The 24848-nt window shown below is 41.9% G+C and overlaps 1 protein-coding gene across 11 annotated transcripts; it reads left to right on the top strand.

Annotated features, from left to right (window-relative positions):
* Window positions 1–152: 152 nt before the first annotated feature.
* On the top strand, window positions 153–24381 carry LOC108149617 (F-actin-uncapping protein LRRC16A). 11 transcript variants are annotated; one of them, XM_017277335.2, is made up of 22 exons: window positions 153–920; window positions 11589–11686; window positions 13048–13098; window positions 13158–13286; window positions 13368–13451; window positions 15551–15777; window positions 15843–16004; window positions 16077–16174; window positions 16384–16425; window positions 16877–17064; window positions 17127–17204; window positions 17270–17603; window positions 17674–18661; window positions 20055–20217; window positions 20519–20593; window positions 21154–21174; window positions 21516–22107; window positions 22174–22569; window positions 22630–22743; window positions 22807–22863; window positions 23021–23439; window positions 23709–24381. In XM_017277335.2, exons 1-22 carry the CDS (start codon window positions 884–886, stop codon window positions 23799–23801), a joined length of 4446 nt encoding a protein of 1481 aa, XP_017132824.2. In that variant the 5' UTR covers window positions 153–883; the 3' UTR covers window positions 23802–24381. The 11 variants fall into 11 exon arrangements, 9 of the variants coding, with proteins under 9 accessions (XP_017132824.2, XP_017132826.2, XP_017132821.2 ...); XR_001774636.2 differs by lacking the exon at window positions 153–920 and adding an exon at window positions 4239–4537 and having other exon boundaries at window positions 23021–23543; XR_001774635.2 differs by lacking the exon at window positions 153–920 and adding an exon at window positions 4239–4537 and having other exon boundaries at window positions 23021–23640; window positions 23709–23807.
* Window positions 24382–24848: the final 467 nt, after the last annotated feature.

The following is a 24848-nucleotide window of genomic DNA, read 5'->3' as shown; positions in this document are numbered from 1 at the left end:
TGATAATAACCAAATTTGGCTACAAAATAGCCAATTTGTCAATCTAAACCGTTTACTGTGAAAGAATACTTCACTGTTAACTCTGAATGCTAAAAATCCCTGCTGTTAACTAAAAACGCCACATAGAGGAGTATAGGTCCATTTAAAACTTTGGCCACACTGAGTCAAAACTGAAACTGAAACTGGCAGGTTGCGGATCGTATGTTTATTAATTTTTAAACAAAATTCGCAGTCTAACTTCGCTTTGCCGTAATTAGTTAGTTATAAATTAAAAGCGCGCCGGTCCGAACTGCTTTTCTCTCACAATTTTGTATTTGACTCCCCGAATACACAAAATCCAAATGTTGAGAGAAAAGTGAAACGATAAGCGAATATACACAAATATGCTGGCGAATTCAGTGGAAAAGTGCTTAATTCACAAATAAAACAGCAATATTAAAGCCATAGTGTCGGAGGAAAATCCAACTGCTGTCTGTGCGGCGGCGGGTTCAGTGAATTTTTCGTTTTCCGACCCGCGACGAGGGTGGAAAACGCGTGAAAAACCGAAACGAAAATCCTGCGTGTGTGTGCAATTGAAGTGAATCAAAATCGCAAAAAATTAAAGAGTTTGCCAAAAAATTAAAAAGGTCGAAACGAAGAAAATGGGCAAAAAGGCGGAATGCCCGACGGTCGATTTTTAGTGCGGGAGCAGCTCAAGAATCCAGTTTCGGGCTGCAAGGCGTGTCAGGATTGAAATCGAACTACCACCATAACCAGCAGCAACAACGACAACAACGAAAACAGCCGCTCTGAGCCAATTTGGTTGGCCCTTTTCCTGGTTATTCCTGTTTGACTTCATTTTCACCCAGCTTTCGCCGCAGAATTTTGCATTTCGGAAGACAAAATGTCGACGCGCTCGCAATTAACCAAGGACCTCAACGGTGAGTAATGCGCGCTCTCTCCCCTTTCTTCCACTCTCTCTCGTCTCCTTTCTCTGCCCGCCCCTCCCCCTATCACCGTTCTTTGTTTTGGAAAACGCATGAACAAAAACAAATGCAGATGCATCCCCTCCAAAACGTAGACGTTTTGTTTTCGTTCTTTTCTTTTCTGTTTGGGCCGCCGGCTTCCGTTTTCTTCAATGCGACACCCCAAATACACCCACACGAACACTGTGACACTGCCACCCACCCGCTGGGGAATCCACTCCCCACCCACCCACAGTTTTGAAAGCACTTGAGGGAGTTTTCAAAAACATCCAAACATTTGTAAGTCAAAATGTTCTTTGATGAAATCTATCATATAAAACACAAAATCCTAATCCAAAATTGCTAAATAATTAAAATATAAAAACAACAATTTCTAAAATTCAGCCTCATTTACTTACAAATTAAAATCGATTAATGATTATTTTCATTAAAAGTGACTCAAATTGAAATTAAAATTAACTAAAATTACTAACTAAACTTTTCGCAATGTAATTGGGGACTGACGCGAAAGTTCGTCTGTGTATTCCGTGATATTTAGTTAAGCCGAAAGGAAACACAAAGTCAGAAAGTGTAAGCCCCACCAGACCATGAGCGATAATATAAAATAAAAATAATAAGCAAGTACATATGTATGTACATTCGGTAAACAACAGTGAGCCAGCGAGGCTTTCCATATAAATGACATTTAAAGCTCGATATTGATATCAGTGAATGGTGGAGCAATGTCAACAAACAAACTCATTGTTCAATTGCAGCATTATTTCCCCATAAACAAGCCACATGGTTACCAATTAAAGTTCTGGTTCCTACGGAAATCGGTTTAAGCGTGTCCCGTTGGCATCTCCGCGGTGCGTGAAAACCGATCTGACAAAAGGCGAATCACTCAGCGCAGGCATGTAGACCGCGTAATGCCCCATGACAGGTGTCTGGCCCCCTAGCCCATCAACAATGGTTCCGATTTGGGGGGAAGCACGGAAAGAGTTACTGCTCCACTTACTTTGTTTAGAGCGCAGTATTAAATGAAAATTCAATCAAAAAAATTTAAAATAAGAAAATTTTTTAAAGGTCGGATTTTGTATATTAATATATTATTGCTAACATAAAAAAAAACAGGCCCATCAACTTAAAAAAATGTAAAAATAATAATAAAAAAAAATCAAACAAAATTATATTGTCTTAGATGTAAAGATAGGTTTACAAAAAAATACAACCAAATTGAGAAAACGATTTATCATCTACCACCTTAAAAGTTAATTTTCAACAGTATTGTTTGAAAAAAGAACATAATCTACATCAAAGTTGTAGAATTTATTTACATCTTTAAATAGGGGCTTTAACCAATTCGAAACTTTTCTAAATATTTTTGAGATGTCAAATGCCAAAAAGGGACTATTTGCAAGTTTTAAGACAACTGTGACTGACTATGTTCGACTTAACTACATATTTTTTGTTTATACACAATCCTATACTGCCTAGGCCGACCCACAGTAGCTGTCCCGAGGAATTTAACCCCAACTCGTCGGAGTGATGAGTAATTTAATTTGAGTGCAGTGACAGCAGCTTTTCCACCAGTCCAGTTCCTGCCTGCTGCTCCGAGCTCTGAGCTCCGTGAGTTCCGTTCGCGACTCCTGTTCCCAGGTGTGGGCGTTGACACCTTTGTTGTTTGTTTGCTCACTACCTGGTTTGTTTGTGCTATCCGTCTGCATAGCCACCCATTCCAAACCTCTTGTTTTAACTATTTCTACTTCAGAACACTTCCCGTCTGCCAATTAACGTACTCTGATTAATTGGGCGGGGACTTGCATAATCGCCCCAATGCCCATTATTTATTTAACATTTTAATGTCTACGGCAGCTGTAACTGCATGGGAATCCGACGGAATCTGGAGCACCCGCTCCAGATTCAGCATTGACAATTTTATTTATGATGCTCCGGATCCAGTTGGCTGTCCAAAATAAACTCGAATCCGCTCGGAGGCGGTGGCTGCACCCGAAATCCAACTGGGCAATTATAAATGGGCGCGATCGGCAATTCGGTCCCACCTCTCTTGTTGTCGTTTGGCTCGACTTCATTTCTAGTTTATTTAATTTAACTTTTAATGTTTGGACACCTGTCGCCAGCAATGGTTCACACAAATCATCGACCGTCGGTTACCATTAGTCTTACGGGGAACATAGACAAAATCCCTTTCTGATACGAAAATACGATAAGATTGGTACATAAAACACCGAAAGCTTAAAAAATTCCATACAATAAATTTATGTTTAGGGTGTATGGTAAATATTTGTATCTACGAATCAACTTAGACGAAACTTTATATATATTAACTGATACGAATGCAACTTTACCAGAAAATGGTAAAATTGATGAAGGTTGATACATACAATTTAAAGAATTTTGGTTCTTATAAAATTTAGACATGCAATAATTTTTTCTGTTATTTTCTTTTACCTGTTCATTAATGAAAGAATTTTTTCATTTTAAATAAAATTATGCAAAATTAATGTAATGACTAGATTTGAAATCTTATGCAAAAAAAAAACTATGAACGGTGGAAATTTGAGTTTTAAGAAAATAATATTATTAAACTCATGGGTGTTTTGCATATTCGAAATATTTATCAAGATTAAATCCAACATAAGTACATATTTTAACGAAGTAGTCATTTGCGTTCTCAAGTCCTAACATTATATCTTAGTTTGCTTGGTTCTTAAACCACTTGTACTTCTAAAAAAAAAGTCTAGTAACTATGAAGTTAGTTGACAAGTAAACCACGGATCGAAAATCTTAAGTAGTGTTATGCACAACACTTTATTCAATAAAAAATCAAGAATTAGGAATAGAATAGAAAAGAAAAACTATTTGATATAACGCAAACGGATTTGTATTCAGTTTTACTAAAAAAAACTGTTATTTTTAGGAAAACTTTTTATAGGATATAGTGGTCTGATTTGATGGTTTTCTTATGTTTTTATCCTTCTGCACCACAAAAATCGATAAACATACATTATCTGTTAAATTTTATCTCCGAAATGGCCCAAATGCAGGCGACTATATTATATAAAATTTGTGTTATAAAGAATATTTGACAACCGTTTTCTTTATATAGAAATAGTTAACACAAGAATCACCCTGTAAAGCTATCAGTGTATTCTTTAGTTATTGTTTTTTTTTCGTTTTGCTCAAATTCCAACGCTCTCTCACTTCTGATAGCTAGGCTATTGGCTGATAAGACGATCGTGGCTATCAGCGCTCAGTTCTGAAATCGCCGTGCTCGGGGCCTGGCCTGTCTTTCAAAATTGGCAGCGGACTACCAAGGCTAATTGCCTGGCTTGCAAATCCGCTAGGAACGCGACGCCCGCCTTCCGACTTATAAGCATATAAATATATAAATATATCATCACTTCGTTGCCCGATAAGTGTAATTACGATTGTGTCAGTATTATTGTGCACCGCTAGTGCTCCAGTGGGTAAAATGTACACGTCTGAGATGATGAGTCACATTGACCAGTATCTGCGGCGCATCATCGAGCTGCAGATACGCGACTTGGTCAAGCAGAATCGCGACACAGGTGAGCAATAGAAGATCACCTCGGATCGGTGGGACTGAAATGGGTGGTGCTACAATTTCATCTGTTAACCGAGTGCGTCATGCGGCCATACGCTGCACCACTCCCCAACTTCTGGTAGTCAGAGTTGGCGTTTTAGCTATATATCTGGCAATGTTCTGACAAAAAATTCTTTTCGAATTTGTTACAAACATTTACTACTAGAAGATAACCAAAAAATGTATTTTACCATCCTTTAAATCTTTTTCACTACTTACTTTCATAAAAAACCTTTTCATCTCCTAAGTCTATAAAACTAAAAAAAATTTAAAAGCTAAAAAAAATCGGAAACAAGAATTTAAGGTTGTGACTAAAGTTAAAAGTTGTACATGAACTTGAGTTCAAGATAATCCTAATTTTTATTAAGACTTATTTTTAAAAATCGTCAAGTCTATTTAAATGCAAATATTTAATGTAATAAACTGACATTTACCGACAACGACTGCAAATATTATTTGTAACATATTTATCCCTTTTGTTAGGTTAGCTTATTTTTGTTGACCTAACCGCTCTGCTTATGGCAGATTTGTGTTCCCTTTTGAAAAGCCGACAGCACTGGCTGGCGGCGATCGATCTCTGGTTTTGGATTTTTAGTCAGGTGTGATTGCTCAGACCATTTCACACTTCATAATGTGGTCGTACTCCCCCCGTGGGCCCACTCCTCTGACCACACCTTGCTCAACGGAAATTGACTTGTTGAAAGTTTATTGATGGTTTCTCGTCGCTGTTGTTGTTCTGGCTGTTGCGGCCAACTCTCTTTGTTTGTTTACTTGTTTGCTTTGCCTTCCTTCAAAGGCTTATCTCAAACGGTTCGACTGCATTTACTCATCCAGAAGACAATTCTCCGTACGAGTACATTGTAAAGCCCCGAAGGCCCCCACCGTTGTTTTGCAATCCCCCACAAGCACGCACTAAATATGCAATAAGGCAAATAAACAAATGAAATGAGTGTGCGTAGTGAGACTTCCTCGTGATCTACTTAAACCATAAATGGAAATATTTTGATGACTTGGAGTGGGGTGCAAATCATTAAATTGTTGAGAGAATTCCGAAACGGGCATGGCAACTGGCAACTTACTTTAAAATGTGTGGTACAACACTTATTTGCTGTTTTTATTACGAATAAATGGAATTAACATGAGACTTTAGTAATATAAAAATCCCTTTTCTCAAATAAACTTCTTAAGCAATGTTCTTAATAAAATTAACAGATAAACTGTATTACGTAAATATTTAAACTTTTAAAATCCAAAATTAATTTACAATTGCTTATAAGCATGTTAAATTTTCTGCACCGTTAATAAGGCTATGCAAAATTTTGTAAATATATTCAAATTTGCTTTAAGGCAGTAACTAAATAAATGGTTCTAGGTCAACAGAAGATGGATTTCAACACCTGATCCAATCTATTTACATCCTTATATAACCAAAAAAGCCATACTTCCATTAACCTGAATATAAAGAGGGTTCACTATAGCTATTATGCCTGTGGCGCAAATTTGTATATGCAGATTCAAATCGTTTGACCTTCCCAAAGTGGACGCAATAAAATTGATTGCCCCTCGGAGATGTGTGTGAGAAAATTCCCAGACCAAAGTGCGACTTGTAAAACGATTCAAATGTTATACGAAATTTCAAAAGTTCGAGACAAAAGCTTTTGGACGATTGCCCCAATTTATAGGTTTTACAAAAGCCGATGCCATTGCTGACCTCTAGTTGACCCACTTATAGAGAGCATATCCAGTGTATATCAATGCGCCGGTCGATAATTTATGCCAGCAATTAAGTGCTGGCCATTTGCCATGCAGCATAGTGGAAAATTGTTTGCAATTAGCTAGCAAATTTAATTGTCGTACATACCATACATATTCAATCCTCTCCAGTGCCCAGCTTCTGTTTTTATTTCCAGTGACCTAAAAATGTTCTGTGCCGCCATTTCACTCTCGCTTTTCGAGATGCTCTGATTTATCCTCGAGGCTCATTAGTGGCGCATACACATTTTTTCACCTGATTTGGGGAAACTAGTTTGGCCACATCTCAAAAAGCCATTAAAAAAATGATAAAAAAGAAAGAATGAACGTACGAACGCACGCAGAATTCACAAAAGCCGAAACACGCTCACGTGCTCCATTTTCCAATAGCCAAATGCGAATATCTCCCCTCTCGTTCACTAGGCGTATAAGCCTCTCTTTCGACAGCTTTGTACCCCTCTCTTTCTGCACCTCTGGTGTTTGGTGAAATTGTGTCACCCAAGAAATGACGTTAATGACGCCGCTCGCATCCCTGACCTGACTGAAATCCCCCTTCCTCCTCCGCTTTTGGCCAGCTGCTTTTGGCCCACTTTTTTTCGGGCCGAGCGAGAGAGAGAGAGAGATGGGGAGAGAGCTCTCGAGTCGTAGGAGAACCTGAACCTGTCGCTTTCTATTACTCCGGACGAAAATTCGCACAATAAATTGCGTTTTGAGGTCAAGCGAATTAAACTCACAATTTGCCACGCCCACAAGAGTGCGTCACAACGTGTTAAACACAATTATATCAACAATTGTGACTCAGAGGCAATAAATTGAGACTTATTTATTTGTTTACTTTATCTGAAAGGAGCCAATACATTTCGATTGCAGCATTTTCCCGGGAAGTGACCTGAATTCAGCTTGGTTCCTCTTGTAAGTTGCAAAAGTTTGTAATTTGCATTTTTTGTTATCGTTGATTAAATGCAGCCACTGTTCACCCTCCCCCGTTTACGTTTTTTATGGCTGTCTGCTCCATTGTGCAAATATAATTAACATAACGTAAAGTAATCGCAACTTTTAAGCAAAGCAAAGAAAAACGAAAATAAAAATCTTCGTTAAACTTTCTTTTGTGCGACGGCAGCGACGTCAACCGAGGCAGAGGCCTTGCCATTGTTGTCTTTGATTTCTTCTTCAAAAGAAAAAGGCATTTAAGCGTTTGCCGTTAGCTGAGGGTTATTGTTGTACTCATATTTGAGTTATTACTGCAGAGCGACTTACCAAAGTTGAGTTTGCCGTAATTCTAGTCCAATTGACAGTCGTTTAGAGAACTTTTTGAGATTTTACTCTTACTTAAAAGTTTTTTTTTTAAATAAATTCGGGACTTGAAACTCATTTGATAATTTTGACTTTCTTAAAAAATATATAATTTCTTCACTAAATAATTAGTTCAAGAGTTTCATCTTACGGATAAAAGTTCCATTTTCTGTTAACAACTAATGTTAAGAAACTGTTAAATTGTATAAATACGTTTTTGAGTTATGTATCTGCATATTTTACTTAATTTTTATCAAGGTAATTTATTCAATGGTATAGCTTAAAATATTAAAAACATGTGAGATTCTTTTCAATGGAAAATGAGATAGGTAATGTTAAACATTTAGATACACAACTAGTGAAAAGTCACTGGTTTTAAAATGATTAAAATGGAACTAGAGAAGGTGTGAACAATTTTTACAAGCCGCAAAACTTGTTATGGAATAAATAGGTCTAGTTAAATAGCAACTGGGCTTTGGGCTAGTTGCGATCGGACTTGTAAATGTGTCAAAGGGTAAATCCAATTCGCCTTTAAAAATATTAATTGAATTTCGGGAAAATTTCGGAATATTCTGTGTAAGCGCCTTTATCACTGTCATAAAACTGTCATTCTCTGCGCCCCAGGTCGATTGCTGTCAAACTGCGAAATGGCTCTCTGTCCACTTCGGTGGTCCTATTTATTTGTTTGCCGACTAGTTTTGACAGCCTTTGTATTTGCACAGGCAACGATGACGTCCGTTAGAACCTGCAGCGAACGGAAAGTGTACACTTTGCTGCAAACAATGCGAACTACAGACACTACAAAGCACGAACTACAAACACGGTGTTAAAAAGGCGCTGTGGACAGCTGACACATGCACCAACACATCGCAAACGACGTTCGCCCGCCCGCACTCGCAGATACAAATACCCAATGTATCTGGCAGCGGAGTATTTTGAACTCGTGTAATCTCTAGCATTGTGCTGAGCTTTCCAGCTGCAAAATGTGAAAAAAGTGGAAAAAGTGCTGAATTGGGTCACACTCGTTGGCTTTTATGACAGCTTAGATTGTTGTCAATGCCTCCGCCTGCCGCCTGCCGCCTGCCGCCTGCAGGTTCCCAGCCGAGTGGAAACTTTTTGACTAACTTTTCGAGAATCAGTTCTTTGAACCCGCAGGCCAAAACGTCGATTTTCAAATTTTAATGTAGTTGTTACTTAGTTTTTGTCATTTACGATCAATTAAATAGATTTAAACATTAAAGTTATTTTCAACCAATTCAGATTTTATTTTATTTAAAACAAGTGTTTATCTGATTTGGAAATGCATATTTGTTCATTACAGAAAATGAACTAATAATAATTCTTATAATAGGATAATACACCAAATTTAGAATATTTTTCACAAGTGTACTTCTTCATTTTGAGAAGTAATTTAGCGATCTAATCGTAGCCACTGAGCGAAATAACCACAAAAGCCAATTAAAGTGGAATTTCCTTCAGTAGGAAATGGAGACGCGACAGAAACGAGCTGACAATGTCCGGTGCAGACAGGTAGTCATGGCCAAAGAAGTTTGGCTGCAACCCGATGCAGCCCCCAAATGGCAGACAAATTATGACCCAAGCCAATCGCAAACATCAAGCTCAGGTGTATTGCTACACAGGTAAACATCCACGCCCTCGTCAGAGTTCAATGTTTTCACTTTTCGCCATCTCTTTCACCTCGATAGCAACTCTTTTTCTGCTGACTTGTCAGCAAACCTCGTAATTTGTAATTGTGACCCTTATAACGCGGGTTTTTTTTTAAAACTATGACTGGCTTTGGCATTGTAATCGAAAAATGTATTGTAATAAACGATTAAATGCTTTGATTAAGACACAAAAGAACACTATTTTGGCTTCAAGTAACTTAAATTGCAGCAATTCCATAATATTTATCTTAGTGCTTTAAATTATGATCCACAAATTTTTCCTGGAATAATATTTATGATTTTCTTCTTTATAACATGACTCTGACCTCATTTGTGTGTGGATTGTTTCCTTATATCAGGAGGAAATTGGGATTGGGCACTTATACCGTGGACTTTGTAATCAGATAACAAGTAAAGCTAACACTTTCGGAAGCGCGTGGAAACTTCGGTAATTTCCTTTTGGGTGGTTGTGAGTGGCTTCTTCCGCACTATATTGACATGGTGGCACCGAAACCCATCACTGGTGGCGTTTTCTCTGCCCAAGTTCGTTCACATTTCGACGCGCTTGAGCTCTATAATTAAGAGAGAATCAGTGAGCTGTTGGTGATTATGCTCGCTTGATTTTTATCACTCAGCCCAGGGTGTGCGTGTGTGTATCGTGCGTGCCGAACCGTCTTAACAATTTATTTTGGCCATAACGCGCAATTGGCACTCATTATCATAGTCACCCACTCCTCTCAGCCCGCGGTCTATTGTGGTGGGCCATAAAGACAAACTGTGACTTTATTTATTTTGGTCCCACTTTGGGTGTTCGCCACTTGAGTGTGGTCAGGATCGAGAGTGTCCCGCAGCTCTGTTTATGGCCCACTTTATGCAAATCCATTGTCAGGCTAATGGGCGTATTTCCCCGTCTAGCTTTTCACTCTCGAAGTATTTCAGCGATTGCACGAGAACTTCTATGTTGTGATTCATTAGCTTGTTCTTTTTTGGTTTGAACATTTTTCCATTAAAAACAGCGCGTGTTTAATGTTTTTCCTTTTAGAGTTCCTAATAATTTCCATAATATTTTCTAGTGTTTTAAAACTCTAAGATTTCTTAAAATAATATATTATTATAGGTTTTTTTATCTTTAACATACATTTTAAATTTAATATGTTTCAGTTTAATTAGTTTTAAGTGATTCCATTTTATTTCGTTAACGAACTAGTCTGTATGTTGCAAATATCTTGTAGCTTACTGATCTTATGGATAGGGCTAGTGGAGCAGATATAGGCTTTTACTAAAGACGGTTATTTACTTTCGCAGCAGTTTGGTATACCCTCTTGTAGGGTACCGACATGAGCTTTTTGTGCGGAGCATCAGGGAAAAGAGGGAGTGGCAGTTATGCATGCTAACCTTGCTGGCATTCAGAATTTTCGACATTTCAATTCCATTTCCCCTTTGGCACTTGCTTGCTGTTCCTGGAGCTCCTGCTCCTTTCTCATTCCATTGTGGTGGCATGCTCAGACGGGGAGTCATAACTCTCGGCTTTATGTTGGAGGTGCTTGGGAATCCGACATGCCCGAAGCATGACATAATAATGTCACCATAAAGCGAACTTCCCCCGCCCAACCTTCCCATTTTGCCTTATAAACACATATCTCCCTCTAAATAATTCGTCATCGCTGGCGTGTGTTTCCAAAGAAAAGAGGGTATCGTGTGCTGTTGGGTTATATGCTAAGTAGCTGTCGCTATGGATCGGGGAATCGGGGTTTAGCCGGTGGGAGGTTAAGGGGCGGAAGCATCAAGGGTGTTATCGCCTGAAAATTGCCTCCTCTACGTGAGTCGTTTGAATACGTTTGAATCAATTCGTTTTACTGCCGGGCAGTGATATAATACTCGAGTTTGGCATGCACAACATTCATACATATAGATTTCTGTATAATGTATGCAGCTGTGCACAGGGAGAAAAACGACTTAAACTATTTGAACGCTTATTAAATTTTATCTGATAAGAATTAAATGAAAACAAATTAGTTTGTAAATAGCTTTGCAATGACTAAATTATATTTTAAGCCTATTGCTACAAAACATTATAAATAAATGATTAATGCCAGTTGAACTTAGTATTTAAACCTTTGTTTTTGAGTGCCTTTGTTATCGTAAGACGCAGTTTTCGAGAGCGACTTGTGCCGACCTCGGATGTGACTAATTCAGCGGCGAACGCAACTGCCACTATAGCTTTTAATTGCATTTCCGTTCTGTCTCCAAGCGATCTTCGTTCCCGTTCCGATTCTCAAGCTCCTCTCGATTATCTCTTTGCAGAAAGCGTCAAATCCATTCTGGGTCGCCACACAAAGATACTCGTCAAGTATATGGTCAAGTTGGAGACGAAAGGCGACAAGACGGAGAACCGTGTTCTGGTAAGTGAATCCCCCCCCGAAGTTGGCTAATTGGCCTGGCTTTCGGCCTGCTGCCAGCTACTTCAGATCTCTTGGACTCCAGATCTGCTGACGGCCGGCAGTCGCCGACTGTCTGTCAGCGGCACAGATTCAAATTGCCGCATCTGCAGGCAGTCTGTGGTCCAATTTGGCTTTGAAATTGCATCCCCCAGTCTAATTGCCTTAAATTCGAAGGAGGCTACCGTTTCGCCTGAAGTGCCATTTAAGTAATGAATATCTACAGCCACGGCTCGCGAGCTTTGTAATAATGTGGGTCGAGTTAGACTTTTGAGAAGGTTCTTAATAAGAAAATATGTAGCTTAAGATCAAAAACATACTTAAACTAACATGATTGCAGCTAGTGGTATTATTTAAAACTATCTAACTTCCCAAGTTCTGGAAAACATTTAAGATCAAAGAGGTTTTTACTATAGATTATTAACATTTTTATTGTTAAGCTTTTCATTTTTCTAAACTTGTTTTCATGTTAGAATTAAGGTATTATAAACACACGTTTGTAACGTTATCCCATTTAAATTTAAGGTCGATTTTTTACATTTTTATTCAACTTTAAAGTACAACAAATTTGGCTGGCATTTGGGCAAATAGCCACTTTTCCTATTTGCTATTAGTTAAAATAATCTGTTTTAGTTTCAACCCGTTATTCTAATTTTAGGAAAATATTAGCTTTTAGAAGCAAAGTGAAAGCGAGTGCACAAGCATTAAACAGACGTACTTGTCTATTAAGCTGCAAACTCAGCTAAAGCTCTTTCACATTACAAGGGGGTAACCGATTTGCACCTGAAACCAGAACCGAAATTGATATTTTATAGCATACTTAGTGGCGATGGGACACGACTTTTTCTCCTGGGGGTCGGGCTATGCTAATTCTGTACCTGGCCACTTGTACGGCCGCTTAGAGAGCGCACACAGCTGAAAAATTGATTTGTGCAAGCGGCTTACAAGGTGGCTGAGACAAAGTGTCCAATTACGAAAGTCGGTGGGGGCCAACTCTTCCACCTCCCATTTGCTAGCTCCATTTGCTGTTGGACTCTGCATTTGAGAAGCTAAATTAATTATTTGGCGCACTTTGATTTGCCATTAGTAGCAGCAAACTTTTCTCAATCAATTTTGACTAGACAAAGGCCGGCCAAATTGAGTTTTAAGTCTCCTATTCTTGTGATAACGGAGTTACACTTCACTAACAGCCTGATGAATGGTCTCCATCTGCCCCATCCCCTTGAAGTTCCAGACAAGCGTGTTGGCACGCATGTCTAGCCTGTGTTTTCTTTGCCAATTACAACACTTTTCACTCATGTTTCGCACCTCCTCTCCTTTTGCAGGTCTTTACCCCTGTGAGGGTCTATTTGCTCAGTGCCAAAGTGCCCACGAAGGTGAGTTTGTTGCACATAGCATGTGTCGCAATAACTAATTACATACTTATTTCCCCCAGATCGAATGCCATTTCCACTACCTGGACATTGTGGGAGTCGAGAGCAAGAAGTCAAGCCATTTCTCCATTGTCACCAGCGATCGGCCATACTCGTTTGTCACCACCGGCGATGCGGGCAATTTCAGCTCGGTAAGGCAAAACGACTTACTGGTTATTATTTGTAATGTTCCATATGTAATTATCTCCATTTCGGTTGTGTTCATTCTGCAGAACGCTGATGTCATTCTGACCGATCTCGCCTCGGCCATCAAGCAGATATTTCCAACAGTTCCTCTAAAATACATTATCCGAAAGGTAAGTACCGTCTAAGCGTCTATTGAAGGGCTATCATCGGGATTTCAGTGAATTAGTTAAAGTTGAAGAATGATGATTTTTGTTATACTTGAAGTTTTCTTAGGAAAATATAGATTTATATAATTATTCCCTTTAATATAAGTAAGTCAGATAAGAAGTTGAATTTGACAGATGCCAGCAGTATTCACCAATGAATTAAATCAAATTTATACATGTATTTTTATTCTTATACCCTTGCAGAGGGTTATTAAAAATTGATTACAATTTTAAAGAGACACCGACCATATAAAGTATTTATATATATGCTTGATCAGTGTACATAAACAGACAAGATGATATAGCTATATTCGGCTGTCTGTCTGTTTCTATTCAGTTTGCGAGCTCAGCTTAAAAGCTATAGACTTGTAATGTTTATGCAGATCAAGTTTGAAAACGGCGCTGCCATTGAAACGATAAGATCAAAATTGTTCGATTTTCGGGTTTATACCCGTTACTCGTAGAGTAAAAGGGTATATTGTATCAGCATCAATTGCCAAGTCGATCTAGACATGTCCGTCTGTATGAACGTCGAGATCTCGGAAACTATACAACGTAGAAATTTGGGACTTGGCATACAAATTTTAGTAGTTCTTACTATTGCGGTTTGTCGTGTGTAAATATATATGTATGTTTTGTCACTTTGAGACATGTGTGTGTTTCGGTCATATCTATCGGTAGACACAAAAGTTATTGGGTTTTATGCCGCTCTGCCGGTACTCCGCCGCTGTTCGGCCGCTGCTTGCCGGTAAGCACTGCAGTAGAGAGACAAAACGAAAGAACTGCAAGCGGGGGGTGGTGTGCTGCACGCACTTAGCTTTTAGTGTTGTCTATGCAGTTCGACAGATGGTGCGACCTAAACTTCGTTTGTTTTGTAGTTGGAATACTTAGCTTGAAGTTTATTGGTTGAGTAATGTGTATTTAATAGTCGGGAAACTCGACTATAGCGTTCTATCTTTTTTTTTTTAATGTGGATAAGAATATGTTTGTTTCGTTAAATTATGTTTTTATAGTATCTAGAGCCTCATATTGCTGACCATACGTTTCGCAAGGTGTAAAATAAAAATCGATTTTTTTTGTACTGTATGTTATGTACACTGATCACGTTAAAAAAAAACCTTACCAATCGAAGAGCTATATCATATAGATGCCATAGGAACGATCAGGAATTTTCTATAGTCTACGTAAATCTCGTTTTTTGCGTACTCATTGGAAAAAATAGTAAAGCTTTCGACAAAGTAAATGTTTATATGCTTATTTCTTCTGCAAATTAAAATTATGACCCATCACTTTAACCCGTTGGGTATCGTTGAGTGGTGCGGTATCGACCGCTGCTTGCCCACTGACTCACTGCTGGCTTTAATTAATGTTTAATTAAATATTTAGTGAGCAATGTGTGTGTGTGTCTGTCGTGGGTACTTGGGGACATGTACATAAGTGGCATCTCACCCACTGTGTCAGCATGCCAACCCCTCCCCCTGTTCAATTAGGCCGTAAGTACATAAACGTCGTCATCTGCGCAAGTTGGGGTTAGTAATTCAATGCATTTTTAATGCTCCTGGCCCGAGTTTGTCGTAAATTATGCTCGATGTGTTTATGCAAATCGCCCGAGATCCGCCCACGAGAGGCACCCACGACTATAATGGAACTATGGTTCACCCAACCCATTGTTGTTGTTTTGCGACTTTTATCTAGCAATTCGACTGGGAAGTGGCAGCAACAATTGAAGCTACATGGCAGGGATAATTGCCGCAGGGCACGCGACTCGGGCGTCATCGGGTTGACGCCTTAAAATGAACCCATTAAAATTCGCATTAGGCAAGTGTTAAATGCGAGATTAAGTTTAAGCAGATTGTTGAGCATAAGAGGAAAGGAAGGGAGGAGCTGCTCTCGAGAAGTTTAGCTGGCAGTCCGAAAAGTTGCATTGTTCTCCAAGTTGGTCAACTTGAGCAACACAACAAAGGCGAAGAGGTCTTGAGACCTTTAAGCGAACTCTTAAAACTTTGTAAACGTTTTTTGCATCAGGTCAGTGAACTGTTTTCGTCTTTCCCTTTTTTCTCCAGATCGATATACAGCCGCCGGAGCGGGAGACCATATTCTCCGAGGAATTTCGACCCTCCGATCCGCGAAATGTGGGCCCTTGTGGGGGATTCAGTGCCCAGTACGCCTGCATGTGCGATTTCCATGGCGTTCCGTACCGCGAGGAGGTGGCCTGGGATGTGGACACCATCTACCTGTCCCACGACACGCGAGTGCTCAACCTGCGCGACTTTGACCACCTGGAGCCAAAGTGAGTTTGTCATAATAAGCTCTTCTAAATAATGTAAATCCAATGTACTTGATTACTCCCATTAGAGACTTGATGGCCATCGTTTCGGCGCTGGAATACAACACGTTTTTTCGTGGCCTGAAGGCAGCCCACATGCGGTTGTCACACGAGACCCTGGAACGCATCCTGCACGTGCTTAAGCGATCGATGTGGCTGGAGGAGCTGCATCTGGAGGCATTGGGCTTGAGGTAAGTACAAAGTACATTCAGGGGTGAAATGTGGGTCATTGTAGTTAATCCTTACTCTTATTCTTGTTGCAGATGGGATTTCCTAAACAAGTTATCGCTATCTGTGATATCGAATAGCAATCCCGCCATTCGTACCATCGATCTGAGCCACAATATAATTGAGGATAAAGGTGCGTACTCAAATCCCTGGATGGCAATCAACTGCCCTGCCCCTGCTGACAACGCTGTCCCACAACTGCCATCGAATTGCAATCGAGACCGCCTCGTGTAATCCAATTAATCCAGTTCTTGTCTACCTCTCTGCTATCGTTTCTCTTCCCCACCGACTATATATGTGTTGTCGTTGTTGGTTTGCCATTTTCATTTGCGATTTGTGTAGGAGCAAGTTCATTGTGCGCCCTATTTGGAAAGATTGTACAAGGTTTGCAGCTACCAATAGACACCATAGCACCACAGCCATCTAAACAAAACTTAGCCATTGCATTGTTGTTGTGTTACTGCCATATTGCCGTTACCTTACTGCTTATTTCCCTAAGTTTGCAACTTAATTTGCCGGCTTGTGTGACCATTGTCGAGCCACCAACACCAATTTGTTCAGATGGTCCAGATCAATGGTCCATTTCTACTCTTTTCATCGACAATGGCCACACAGGTCTCAACTCATTCGATAAGGAGTTCCCATACTTTTTCTTCATTCTCGCCTTGAACATTCTGCTCTCTGTGTGAACAAAATTAAACAATTGGATCAATGAAACTTTAAGTATTCGAATTGTCTTACGATCATGCTTTTCATTCATTCTACAGTCGTTGTTTTTGGGTTACTCAAGAGTTTGCTTGTCTGCTATTAATATGCGGTGTCTTTTCTGGTTCAGGTGCCATTCATCTGGCCGGGCCCATTGCCAAGGTGTCCAAGGGCCTGTGCAAACTGGCCTTGGCCCACTGCGGCCTCACTTCGAAGGGAGTCAACCAGATGTCGCACTCCCTGACGCTCAATCAAAGTATTTCGAACTCGCTCACGTATCTAGACCTAAGTGGTAATAGTCTCAAAGATGATATAACCGTAAGTACTTTGAACTAAATCCAAATCTATATTGTTTTCAAATTAATACATATTTTTTGCAGAATCTGCACAATTTCCTGGCTCAACCCAATGTGCTGGAGCACTTGGACCTGGCCTCGACTGACATTACGCTGGAAAACGTATGAAGACGACAGTTTTTGATAGGTCAACCTATGTGCTAATCCCTGCTTTATTTGCTTTCCAGTTGTTTGGCGCTCTGTTGCGCGGCTGTGCCACGCATTTGGCCCACCTGAACGTCTCGCACAACTCGTTCAGCACCAAAAAGGGCAAGGAGATACCGCCCTCGTTCAAGCAGTTCTTCACCAGCACCTTCAGCCTGAAGCACCTCAACATCGCCGGCTGTAAACTACCCATGGAGGCGCTGAAGAACCTGCTGCTTGGTCTGGCCTGTAACGAGTCCACGGCGGGGCTTTACCTGGATCTCAGTAGCAATACGCTGGGCGCCCAAGGTGCCCACGTGCTCGAGTCCTGCATCCATGGAGTGCGTGTGCTGCAGAGCCTGGACATCAGTGATAACAGTAAGCAGAACTGCTAAATAATGATCACCATTGGTCAAAACATTAGTACTAATCTCTACAAATTTTCCAGATCTGGATGCTGAGCTGGCTCCCGTGCTGACGGCCATATCGAAGAACCCCTCGATCCGGACGCTCCACCTGACGCGCAGCCTTACGGGCATGAAGCCGAAGCACATTCCGCCCGTCATGGATGCTCTGGTGAACCTCATCCAAAAGGACGACTTCCCGCTGGCCGAGCTGGTGCTGTCGGAGAACAAGCTGAAGCACGACCTGCACGACTTCATCAACGCACTGGGCAGCAACCAGAGCCTCCAGAAGCTGGACATCAGTGGCAACTTCATGGGCGACGTGGGCGCTCGGTTGCTGGCCAAAGCTCTGCAGATCAACAACCGGCTGCGCACCATTTACATGGACAAGAACGGCGTGACGCTGCAGGGCTATGCGGATATCGTTTACGCGCTGGAGCACAACCACAGCATGCGCACCATTCCCTTTCCCGTGTTTGACATCGCTCCGCACCTGAAGAGCCATCCGGAGAAGACGGATGCGGTGATGCGGAAGATGCAGGAGCTGCTGCAGCGCAACTGCAACGGATTGAAGCGGGCCACTGGCCAGGGGTTCCGGCTGCAGCATGGCTTCTTGCTCTCCTCCACGCACCAGCTCGTGGACAAGCTGGTGGCCGAGACACAGGACACTATTTCGCTGGCCAAGGGCGGCAGCGATTCCGCGTCGGCGGTGCAGCGACTGATTTCCGACGCCGAGAACTGCAAGCAGCTGATGCCCAAGCTGCAGGAGGCCGTTCGCAACGACAGCCATCCCATCGAGATGAAGCTGACCCGCGTGGCCAGCGAACTGGGCTACACGATCAAGAGCTATCTGGAGGAGACGCTGGAGACGATGATGCGCACTGGCATCGAGCAGTGCCCCAAGACGCTGGGCAACCAGATCGTAGTGCAGGATCTTCGCAAGGGACTCGGCGAGCGTCTGGTGGTGCCCGAGGAGTTTCTCCAGATCTGCCTACTCAACAACGCCGGCAGCGAGATTATGAACAAAGTCTGGTAAGTTTTGAGCAAGGGAATATTATTTGCAGGGAGAGTGGCTAAAGGACAAATAAGTAAATAAACATGCTTTTACAAAAACACTTTAACTTCACGGGTAACTGGAATAAAAACAAGGTTTATTTAAAGCATTTCTAGCTTTACTAAGATTTAACAAAACCAGTGAGGAAGCAAAATTAGCAGGTGTTACAAAAATTAAATATTCCATAAATATCTTTAAAAACAATAAAGCTTAAAACTATTACTATATATGGAAAAAAATCCTATAATTAAAAAACCGAAAAGATATGTTTTAAAATTGTTTCTTCAATTGTTCCTATGGGAGCTATTGATAGACATAGTTGTCCGATCAGGACCGTTCCGACTTACATACATATGTATATACTACCTGCAATAGAAAAAAAGAAACAGACATGTCTAGATCGATTCTCCTAGTGATGCTAATTAATAACATGTATACTCTATGCTTTAACTGCGTTGCAAACTTATGACTGAAATGAGAAAAAAGTTAGGAGAGAAAGCCACTTGTTTACCATATTCCATGAGTATTGGCCAAACGATTAGAAAAATGTTAAAAATAGATTATAATACATATATAGTATAGTATAGTATATAGTATATAGAGTAGCTGAGATAAGGAAATGTACAGTAAATTCGAACTAAACAGAATGATATTAGAACTTCGAAATGTAGACAAACCCATTTAGTTAAGCTTAAAAATTCTGAGTAATTCCTAACACTTGCTATGTTATTTCTGGCAATTCGCAATAGAATTCGCACATTGCCATGAATGAGGAGCAAGAAAAGAGAGCCGAAATAAACACTTGATTGCTGAGTTTTTCGGCGCACTCTTTTTCCAAAACAAGCTTTGTGTGGAGCTCTCAAAGCGCTCTTTTCGCACTTTACGCTCTTTTCGCTCCTTACGCTCTTTTCCTATAAACGTTCGAAAAATTCTGTTTGTTTTGGTATTCCCATATACACATTGGTGAGAGAGCCGACGCTTAGATAAGATTAAAAACAGCACTCGAAAAACCAGAAACAGCTGAATGCATTTCCACTGTGGACGGGATTTCGGAGTCAAACACTGTTATTACGGCTTGCTCCAAAAATTGGTTTATCTGTGTTTATTGGCTGGGACCAGCTCACATCCCTTTAGTTCGCCTCCAGCTATCAAAGGAAATGGGTCTAATGAGCACTTTGTGCTGCTGCTTCGGTGGTCAGAATTCCAAGGCTTCAGGCACTAGTCCAGCCTATAGAGAGTGTCCCGATGAGGAGCCACCGGAGGAGCTGGTTACAGGGCCGGAATCTGAGGATGTTTCTAATAAAAAGTAGTTGTAGTTAGGGCTTATGTTTATTGCCAACTAACATGCTTTCATCTATTGTCCTTCCTCAGCGAGATCGAACAATCCCTGGCCGCCGCCATCTCGGATCGCGCCACAGACGAGGTGCTGGAGGCCCTGACTCGCTATCGCCGTGGCATGGGCATCGCAGAGTCGCCATCGGTGCTGCTGGACGAACCGCAGACACCGGACATCGTGCGCAGTCGCTCCAGCCATGTAAGTGCGGTAGCTTATTCGATGCGGGGGCGATCGGTCGAGTGGGTGGCCTTATCAGCCCAGCTAATGACAAATGTGATGTCATGGCCCTAAGCCTCTCGGCCGAGTCTTACTTTCGCTTCGACCCCAAAAATTGAGGCAGTTGGTATTGTGATCGGCGGTGCTGCTGGTTCGGCTCTGCTTATCAGCCAGCACATTCGATTACAAAAAGTTCACCCAATTTGGGGAGTTGCCGAATCAAACAACTATTTAGAGTGGACCTGGACACTAACGAGTACACCTTCTCCCTTTTTTTGTTTAGGATGCGGATGGCTTGATCATACGCCCGGGCGGACGAGGCTCGATATTGCCCAAACTGGGCTTGGAATCGCCCACTGTAAGTGTTGAAAATCTCTCGCTACCCAAGTGGATGCAATAGACTCCTCCGCAATCAGCCAAATATTAGTCCATAGCCACATCATATATTAATGAGTATATGCGAACAGTAGAGTGCCAAGTGTCGGAAAGATATATCATTCACATCCACATTTACCCCACAGTCATCCAAATACCCGCCACCACATACATACATATGCTTAGTACATTCATGTGTAAAACTCAACACCCATTCCGATGTAGTTGTCACATGCAAATAAAAGAAAGCCCCACATGCATCACATTATGCTTTCCAACACACACACACATTGTATCTCATTAATAAATTACTTAAATGTGTACACCAAATGCTCATGCTCATTATTTTTCTCGTGTCTTCCTGCCCTGATCTGATCATCATCATCATCATGACCATCAATCAAAACCGAAAACGAAACAAAATCAATTGTACCAAATCGCAAATACTCGTACTCGTACTCGTTCTCTATACATACTATAATTAAACCTTGTCTCCAACTCATTTACATAATTGCATTTCAAAACCCAAACAAACACAAAAAGAAATTGGAATATCTCAACCTTGTAAGTAGTTTTTGTCTTGTTCTTAAGTCTATCTATCAGTCTATAGTGACTTTTCTGGGGCAGTGGTTTTGAAATTGCACAGGAATTCCCTGCTAATTTTGACCACTGTTTTGGGAAAGGCCACTCAAAAATCCTATCTTTATCTTTATCCATCTGTAGACTGCTCGTTTCTGTAGACTTTCTTTTTCTGTGACCGTTTTGATTTGTAGAATCTATTGTAACCCCCGAAAGAACCAAAAACAATCTTCATTATTTCACACACACTTTAAAGCCTCATAAGCATCACATAACACATCCATTTAGACATATCCATGCTAATCCTGATACTACCTCCCCAATAGGCAACTCCGCATCTGCCCACCAAGCGGCGCAGCCTGGCCAAAAAGGTGCGTCCCCAGTCCGTGGTGGAGAATCTCAGCCTAGGCCACTTCCCCGACCTCCTGGAGTCGCCCTCCTCGCACCGCTCCAGTTCCCAGTTGTCCGCCCGCGCAGCTACTGGCGCCGCCGCATTGGCGGGAGCCACCAACATGACCGACAGCATTGCGGCCATGGACGACGGTGGAGTGGATGAGTGCTGCGACTCCATCACCGAGCTGCCCAGCGCCTCGTTCCAGCTGCAGCACCTGGTGAAGGGGCGGCCGAAGCGGGCCAAGACGCGTGCACCCACCCGGCCGTTGGTCAGTGCCGAGTGCGCCGGGGGCAGCCGGGAGATCGGCGAGGGTCTGGAGCACTTCTTCCGGCCCGGATCGGTAACGCCCACGACTCTGACTCCCCTTGTTTCGCCCACGTCGGAGGAGTGCAGCTCGCTGTCCTTCGTGGACAGTCCCACGATGAGCCGCGACGGCAACGGACACATGACCTCCGAGGAGACCACGCCCATTCTGGAGGAGCGTCGACCAATTAAGCTGGAGCGCCAGTCACCCTTGCTTAAGAGTACGTGTAGCTTATGTGGGCATTGCGATGGGTTCTAAGTTTTCATTTAAATCAAAACAATCGTAGGCGCCTCATGGGCAACCCGCTCCCGGTCCACAGACAACCTGGAGAAGTATTCGCCGCTGGTGGGACGCAAATCACCGCTGGTCAAGATGCGAACAGAGGGCGGACCTGGCTCGGGCACTGCCGGCGGCACTGAGGAGACCAGCTCTAATCTTCTGAAGGCAACTGCACGCGAGGACAAGACGCGTTCGCCCAGCAGCGATTCGATCAAAACCCATGCCACAGGCGAGGGTAGCGTAATTGTGAAGACGGGAAATGGCATCCTGCGAACGCCTATTGTCCTGCAGAAACCGCGTCCTTGGTCCGTGGTGGGCAGTGAGCCCAAGGCAAGTGGAGAGCTTGTCACAGGCAATGGAAATGCCGATTCCAGCAAGACCACGCCGGACAAACTAGAAGAAGGTGGGTGGAGCAAGTGGGAAAAACGAGGGTTGAGTACTATCACACATCCTTTACTTTTAGATGACGTCGAGGTAGTGACCTTTGGAACGAGCTGCGGTGGCTCCATCGTGGGCATCTCGCCGGGAATAGCCTTATCAGCGGGTGGCGGTGGCAGCATTGTGGGCATCACACCAGGTAATTACTTAAAAACAAACGTAACTGTACCCACTTGTTTCTAAGAGTTCAACTTTCTTTCAGGAGCCGCCCTCGAGAAGAAGTCTGTGCGGGAACTAGCAGCGGGACTCAATAGAATGGGTAAGCTAAATTCTCTGCATGCTCACTTGTATCTGCTTGTCCAAGTACTTAGCTCCCCTGTTAGTTGTAGCTATGCAACCCCTTTTGATTTTCGTATGTTTTGTATCTTATTTATTTTCATATTTTGATTGATTTCTTGCACTCCCTACTTGTAAAGAACTCCCCCTCAAGCCGCCTGTTATGCCCAGAACGCTGCTAAACGCGGCCAGTGCCCGCACGAGCACCTCCTCCACGGGCTCCACCTCCAACGGGGTGGGTGGGTCAGTAAGCTCATCCACAACCTCCATCACGACCTCGACGATAGTATTAAACCAGAGCCAGACGCGATCGAGGATCGTGAGCTCGACGAGCAACAGTGGCAGCACGGAGACCATCACAGAGCACAGCAGCACCAGCACCAGCACCAACACCTCCTCAAGCAGCCACGAGAAGCAGCATGCCAAGGCCTGTGCCAGTCTGATCAGCAATGAGATCCTGAGCATGCGTAACGGGCAGTTGGGGGCCAAGTCCGGGAGTTGCGCGGAGAGCGGCGGCGTGAAGCGGATCGCCGGCAAGGAGATCTCCACGCTTTTCGAGGTTTGAACTGCGAGGACGAAGCTGCATTTGCATTGGGACAGCTTGCATTGATCACTGCTCAAAATTGGTGGCCACGATGCTTCGTTGATTTCGGTGCTCATCCTGTGCGTCTAACATCCGCCTTTGTCGCTTAGTGTGTAGTCGTTAAGTTGTGTCTACCACCTAGTACGCCGCATGTTGCCTGTTTTCCATATTGTTTGTGTATGCCTGTTGACATCCTGTGTAAGCGAACCGACTAATAATGGACACACTCTTCCACTTTCCCGCAGGAGACATTAGTTGAAGAACTGCAGCAGAGCATGGCGAGCAGACGCATGTTTAGAGACTCGCCCTACACCAAGGAGGATGTCGTTGATTTATAAGTGTTCTAGATATATGCTCAACATTCCCTCACATCGGCTCCTAGTCCTCCGCCCAACCTGCAACCTCCACTTGCCACAGTTTTGCGTGATCGATTGTAGGGTTGATGATAAGATAAGTGATGATGATGATGATAATGATGAGATGATGGAGACGGATGGAAAGATGGAAACGAGGTTGCAACTTATTCGTACTGAACCATTAATTTATGTGCAATGGCGCGTGTGTGTTGTTTTCATTTGGCAATTTAGAATGAACGTGATTTATTTATTGATATATACCCTGATACTTTTATCCAAACTAACCTTTGCATATTTTTAAAGATGTTTTGTGTACTATATTTTATATTTTTATGTATTTAAAATGAGTTAAGTGCCAATTATATACAGAATTAACATTAAACTATTTTTAGCGTGTGCTATACAAACAATTTCAATGAAACTAACGAAGATAACGCAATGAATATGATATACTATACATATTATGTAAATCGATTGCGTGCATAAGAACTATTTTAATGGTCTAAACCTAGACAAATCTAAATGAAATATAATATTTTTTATAACTGCTTCCAAATACAAATTTTATCGTTTATTATTTTCCCATTTTAATTTACCTAACTTATACACATACTTATAGTATTCAAGCGACAATCCGTTTTCAACTTTTAACGCCAGAAACGAATGCATTTATTTAAAAACGAAACGGATACCGACGATCTTATTGATTATTTTCTAAAAAGTTAACAATTAACGCTAAGAAATTAGGCGAACGAAACCGATAAAAAATTACTTAATGCATTTAAACGACAGAAAACCGAACACTACAGAAAACTAAGTACTCAAATCGCGAATCGATCAATTTCAATTTTGAAGATCTAGTAGTTTGCACCAACGACACAGGAAATTTAAAGAGAAGCGTTTAAACCAGTCCACCACCGACCACACACTTCGAGTTTTGAGTGTTACCCGATTCCCATTCAACTTCAAAAACCCAAATCGAATTACACAAAACTTAAAGTGTTCATTAATGTTAAGCAATTAAAATCT

Source organism: Drosophila elegans, unplaced genomic scaffold (genome assembly GCF_018152505.1).
Source record: "Drosophila elegans isolate 14027-0461.03 unplaced genomic scaffold, ASM1815250v1 contig_133, whole genome shotgun sequence".
NCBI classification, from domain to species: domain Eukaryota; kingdom Metazoa; phylum Arthropoda; class Insecta; order Diptera; family Drosophilidae; genus Drosophila; species Drosophila elegans.
The sequence above is the reverse complement of the archived record's forward strand: the minus strand, read 5'-3'. Positions and strand labels throughout refer to the sequence as shown.

Excerpts from the sequence above, each read along its gene's own strand:
- LOC108149617 (XM_017277332.2), top strand. The coding sequence starts at position 4,441 with ATGTACACGTCTGAGATGATGAGTCACATTGACCAGTATCTGCGGCGC. Across the intron at positions 4,538-11,588 it reads CAAGCAGAATCGCGACACAG|AAAGCGTCAAATCCATTCTG; the intron begins GTGAGCAATAGA and ends ATCTCTTTGCAG. Across the intron at positions 21,175-21,515 it reads AATTGGAATATCTCAACCTT|GCAACTCCGCATCTGCCCAC; the intron begins GTAAGTAGTTTT and ends CCTCCCCAATAG.